This window comes from Eptatretus burgeri, chromosome 22, assembly GCF_056783735.1.
Source record: "Eptatretus burgeri isolate ZD-2024b chromosome 22, Ebu_testis_v1, whole genome shotgun sequence".
NCBI lineage: Eukaryota > Metazoa > Chordata > Myxini > Myxiniformes > Myxinidae > Eptatretus > Eptatretus burgeri.
This window is the reverse complement of record NC_140982.1, coordinates 2,356,790-2,363,098: the sequence shown is the minus strand read 5'-3', so window position 1 is coordinate 2,363,098 and position 6,309 is coordinate 2,356,790. Positions and strand designations below refer to the sequence as shown.

The following is a 6,309-nucleotide window of genomic DNA, read 5'->3' as shown; positions in this document are numbered from 1 at the left end:
ATTCACTCCCTGTTCACGGACACAGATCAACACTACCCTTTACCAATCAACATTCTCTACCTGTTCACTGACACAGATCAAGACTGCCCTTTACCAATCAACATTCACTCCCTGTTCACGGACACAGATCAACACTACCCTTTACCAATCAACATTCTCTACCTGTTCACTGACACAGATCAACACTACCCTTTACCAATCAACATTCTCTCCCTGTTCACGGACACAGATCAACACTACCCTTTACCAATCAACATTCTCTACCTGTTCACTGACACAGATCAACACTACCCTTTACCAATCAACATTCTCGATCTGTTCACGGACACAGATGAACACGACCCTTTACCAATCAACATTCTCTACCTGTTCACTGACACAGATCAACACTACCCTTTACCAATCAACATTCTCTACCTGTTCACTGACACAGATCAACACTACCCTTTACCAATCAACATTCTCTACCTGTTCACTGACACAGATCGACACTACCCTTTACTAATCAACATTCTCTACCTGTTCACTGACACAGATCAACACTACCCTTTACCAATCAATATTCTCTACCTGTTCACTGACACAGATCAACACTACCCTTTACCAATCAATATTCTCTACCTGTTCACTGACACAGATCAACACTACCCTTTACCAATCAACATTCTCTTCCTGTTCACTGACACAGATGAACACTACCCTTTACCAATCAACATTCACTCCCTGTTCACGGACACAGATCAACACTACCCTTTACCAATCAACATTCTCTACCTGTTCACTGACACAGATCAAGACTGCCCTTTACCAATCAACATTCTCTACCTGTTCACTGACACAGATCAACACTACCCTTTACCAATCAACATTCTCTACCTGTTCACTGACACAGATCAACACTACCCTTTACCAATCAACATTCTCGATCTGTTCACGGACACAGATGAACACGACCCTTTACCAATCAACATTCTCTACCTGTTCACTGACACAGATCAACACTACCCTTTACCAATCAACATTCTCTACCTGTTCACTGACACAGATCAACACTACCCTTTACCAATCAACATTCTCTACCTGTTCACTGACACAGATCGACACTACCCTTTACTAATCAACATTCTCTACCTGTTCACTGACACAGATCAACACTACCCTTTACCAATCAATATTCTCTACCTGTTCACTGACACAGATCAACACTACCCTTTACCAATCAATATTCTCTACCTGTTCACTGACACAGATCAACACTACCCTTTACCAATCAACATTCTCTTCCTGTTCACTGACACAGATGAACACTACCCTTTACCAATCAACATTCACTCCCTGTTCACGGACACAGATCAACACTACCCTTTACCAATCAACATTCTCTACCTGTTCACTGACACAGATCAAGACTGCCCTTTACCAATCAACATTCACTCCCTGTTCACGGACACAGATCAACACTACCCTTTACCAATCAACATTCTCTACCTGTTCACTGACACAGATCAACACTACCCTTTACCAATCAACATTCTCTCCCTGTTCACGGACACAGATCAACACTACCCTTTACCAATCAACATTCTCTACCTGTTCACTGACACAGATCAACACTACCCTTTACCAATCAACATTCTCGATCTGTTCACGGACACAGATGAACACGACCCTTTACCAATCAACATTCTCTACCTGTTCACTGACACAGATCAACACTACCCTTTACCAATCAACATTCTCTACCTGTTCACTGACACAGATCAACACTACCCTTTACCAATCAACATTCTCTACCTGTTCACTGACACAGATCGACACTACCCTTTACTAATCAACATTCTCTACCTGTTCACTGACACAGATCAACACTACCCTTTACCAATCAATATTCTCTACCTGTTCACTGACACAGATCAACACTACCCTTTACCAATCAATATTCTCTACCTGTTCACTGACACAGATCAACACTACCCTTTACCAATCAACATTCTCTTCCTGTTCACTGACACAGATGAACACTACCCTTTACCAATCAACATTCACTCCCTGTTCACGGACACAGATCAACACTACCCTTTACCAATCAACATTCTCTACCTGTTCACTGACACAGATCAAGACTGCCCTTTACCAATCAACATTCACTCCCTGTTCACGGACACAGATCAACACTACCCTTTACCAATCAACATTCTCTACCTGTTCACTGACACAGATCAACACTACCCTTTACCAATCAACATTCTCTCCCTGTTCACGGACACAGATCAACACTACCCTTTACCAATCAACATTCTCTACCTGTTCACTGACACAGATCAACACTACCCTTTACCAATCAACATTCTCTACCTGTTCACTGACACAGATCGACACGACCCTTTACCAATCAACATTCTCTACCTGTTCACTGACACAGATCCACACTACCCTTTACCAATCAACATTCTCTACCTGTTCACTGACACAGATGAACACTACCCTTTACCAATCAACATTCACTCCCTGTTCACGGACACAGATCAACACTACCCTTTACCAATCAACATTCTCTACCTGTTCACTGACACAGATCAAGACTGCCCTTTACCAATCAACATTCTCTTCCTGTTCACTGACACAGATCAACACTACCCTTTACCAATCAACATTCTCTACCTGTTCACTGACACAGATCAACACTACCCTTTACCAATCAATATTCTCTACCTGTTCACGGACACAGATGAACACGACCCTTTACCAATCAACATTCTCTTCCTGTTCACTGACACAGATCCACACTACCCTTTACCAATCAACATTCTCTTCCTGTTCACTGACACAGATCAACACTACCCTTTACCAATCAACATTCTCTACCTGTTCACTGACACAGATCGACACTACCCTTTACTAATCAACATTCTCTACCTGTTCACTGACACAGATCAACACTACCCTTTACCAATCAATATTCTCTACCTGTTCACTGACACAGATCAACACTACCCTTTACCAATCAATATTCTCTACCTGTTCACTGACACAGATCAACACTACCCTTTACCAATCAACATTCTCTACCTGTTCACTGACACAGATCAACACTACCCTTTACCAATCAACATTCTCTTCCTGTTCACTGACACAGATGAACACTACCCTTTACCAATCAACATTCACTCCCTGTTCACGGACACAGATCAACACTACCCTTTACCAATCAACATTCTCTACCTGTTCACTGACACAGATCAAGACTGCCCTTTACCAATCAACATTCACTCCCTGTTCACGGACACAGATCAACACTACCCTTTACCAATCAACATTCTCTACCTGTTCACTGACACAGATCAACACTACCCTTTACCAATCAACATTCTCTCCCTGTTCACGGACACAGATCAACACTACCCTTTACCAATCAACATTCTCTACCTGTTCACTGACACAGATCAACACTACCCTTTACCAATCAACATTCTCGATCTGTTCACGGACACAGATGAACACGACCCTTTACCAATCAACATTCTCTACCTGTTCACTGACACAGATCAACACTACCCTTTACCAATCAACATTCTCTACCTGTTCACTGACACAGATCAACACTACCCTTTACCAATCAACATTCTCTACCTGTTCACTGACACAGATCGACACTACCCTTTACCAATCAACATTCTCTACCTGTTCACTGACACAGATGAACACGACCCTTTACCAATCAACATTCTCTACCTGTTCACTGACACAGATCAACACCACCCTTTACCAATCAACAATCTCTACCTGTTCACTGACACAGATGAACACTACCCTTTACCAATCAACATTCTCTTCCTGTTCACTGACACAGATCCACACTACCCTTTACCAATCAACATTCTCTACCTGCTCACGGACACAGATGAACACTACCCTTTACCAATGAACATTCTCTACCTGTTCACTGACACAGATCCACACTACCCTTTACCAATCAACATTCTCTACCTGTTCACTGACACAGATCGACACTACCCTTTACCAATCAACATTCTCTACCTGTTCACTGACACAGATCGACACTACCCTTTACCAATCAACATTCTCTACCTGCTCACGGACACAGATGAACACGACCCTTTACCAATCAACATTCTCTACCTGTTCACTGACACAGATCAACACTACCCTTTACCAATCAACATTCTCTACCTGTTCACTGACACAGATCAACACTACCCTTTACCAATCAACATTCTCTACCTGTTCACTGACACAGATCAACACTACCCTTTACCAATCAACATTCTCTACCTGTTCACTGACACAGATCGACACTACCCTTTACCAATCAACATTCTCTACCTGTTCACTGACACAGATCAACACTACCCTTTACCAATCAACATTCTCTACCTGTTCACTGACACAGATCAACACTACCCTTTACCAATCAATATTCTCTACCTGTTCACTGACACAGATCAACACTACCCTTTACCAATCAACATTCTCTTCCTGTTCACTGACACAGATGAACACGACCCTTTACCAATCAACATTCTCTTCCTGTTCACTGACACAGATCCACACTACCCTTTACCAATCAACATTCTCTTCCTGTTCACTGACACAGATCAAGACTGCCCTTTACCAATCAACATTCTCTACCTGTTCACTGACACAGATCAACACTACCCTTTACCAATCAACATTCTCTCCCTGTTCACGGACACAGATCAACACTACCCTTTACCAATCAACATTCTCTACCTGTTCACTGACACAGATCAACACTACCCTTTACCAATGAACATTCTCTACCTGTTCACTGACACAGATCAACACTACCCTTTACCAATCAACATTCTCCAAGATTAACATGGATTCCAAATGAAAATTGTGAATAAAAATAAGAACGGGTCAATCCACCACAAAGAACGCTCCCCCTACCAACCAATTGTTGTGATTTCTCCTGAAACCTTCCCCAAGAACAATCGATCTTGTGATGAACCTTCAAGCAACATACAATAGCTAAGAACAATGGAGAACACCTGGGAATGATGGACCACACCTGAGAACGTGGTCCAAGATGGCCGACTGGCGGCCATCTTGTTACTTCAATGTGTCCCCCAGCCAGTTCTCAGACATGCACGGTCCGATTTTGCTCAAACTTGGCACAAGCACAGCACGTGATGACGTCCACGTGCCCTTCACTTTATTTTGTGATCAGATCAAAGATGGCCGACTGGTAGCCTGGCGACCATTTTAATTGTAATTAAATAATGGCGAGCCCTGAAGCTCCGTAGAGCAAATTACTAAAACTAAAAAACATTTTACGTCTTTTCTCCTCGTTCAAGATACTCCTGAAAATATTCATCGAAACAAACAAACAAGAGAATCGAGTTTAATAATTCCAACAGCACAGTCCATCATGACGACCCGTACAAGGTCTGACAACCAGGGACGGGTCTTCACTCTTCCACGAGCCGAACGATCTTTCCTTATTGACGACATCACAATGATAGAGTGAAACGCTGAGCACCTGAAGGTTCATTCATTTTCAATATTCCCATGAACAGAGTCCATTTCATACAATTTGCACCCACCTCCACCTGTTCCGTGCTTGGGGGCTTCCTTTGGGCTGGGGATCCAGACGTTGCTCGTTTTAAAGTTTGATGACCAGTCTTAGAACAAGTGGGATAATCTTACAAACACTGCGAGGAACCCACTCTCAATCCGACCCTCTTCCATGCCCGAGTGACTGTGCTTCCTCACCTCCTCTCTCTCTCCTCTTTTCTTGCATGTCCATTGGAGTATTGATGTCCGGACTTTTCTTTGCAAGTTCCAGGCTCATGGAAGAGATGACAACAGGAAAAGAGAAGAGAGATGAGTGGAGGGAACACGGCAACTGCAAGTGAGAGAGTTGGGTTCGGCTTGTGAGTCGGGATGATGGATGGCGTGAGATGGGAGTGAACCGCCTGCTTGAAACCCTGGAGACGATGGTGGAATTCAACCGCATCAGGAAGGCGGTTCCATCAATGGGAGAAAAGATGAACAAAGGAGAGGAGATGTGCAGGAAGCCGGGATTGAAGGAGTTCAATCAGGAGGGCAAAGCGGAGTTAAAATGGCCGCACAATGCCTGTTGTGCCCAACCGTGGTCCCACCTGCTCCAATGTCAATGCGTTGCCTTTTTACCTCCGTCACCTCGCTCGTCCACGAACGGCCATCTTGCAAAACACAAAAAAATAAATAAATAATTCGGAAGGCTTTTGGAGTGAGAAAAATCAAACAGTTCACTGCTCATCTCCTCCAATAATAACAGAGAAC

At 43.3% G+C, this 6,309-nt stretch overlaps 1 protein-coding gene across 12 annotated transcripts in view; it reads right to left on the bottom strand.

Annotated features, from left to right (window-relative positions):
- Positions 1–5,370: 5,370 nt before the first annotated feature.
- Positions 5,371–6,309, bottom strand: part of LOC147008084 (transformation/transcription domain-associated protein-like) — a 41,077-nt gene continuing 40,138 nt past the window's right edge. For all 12 annotated transcript variants that reach the window (XM_085865944.1, XM_085865942.1, XM_085865948.1 and 9 more), the window contains one exon: positions 5,371–6,209. In XM_085865944.1, the coding sequence (XP_085722070.1) occupies positions 6,158–6,209 (52 nt within the window). In that variant the 3' untranslated portion in view covers positions 5,371–6,157. The remainder of the gene's footprint in view (positions 6,210–6,309) is intronic.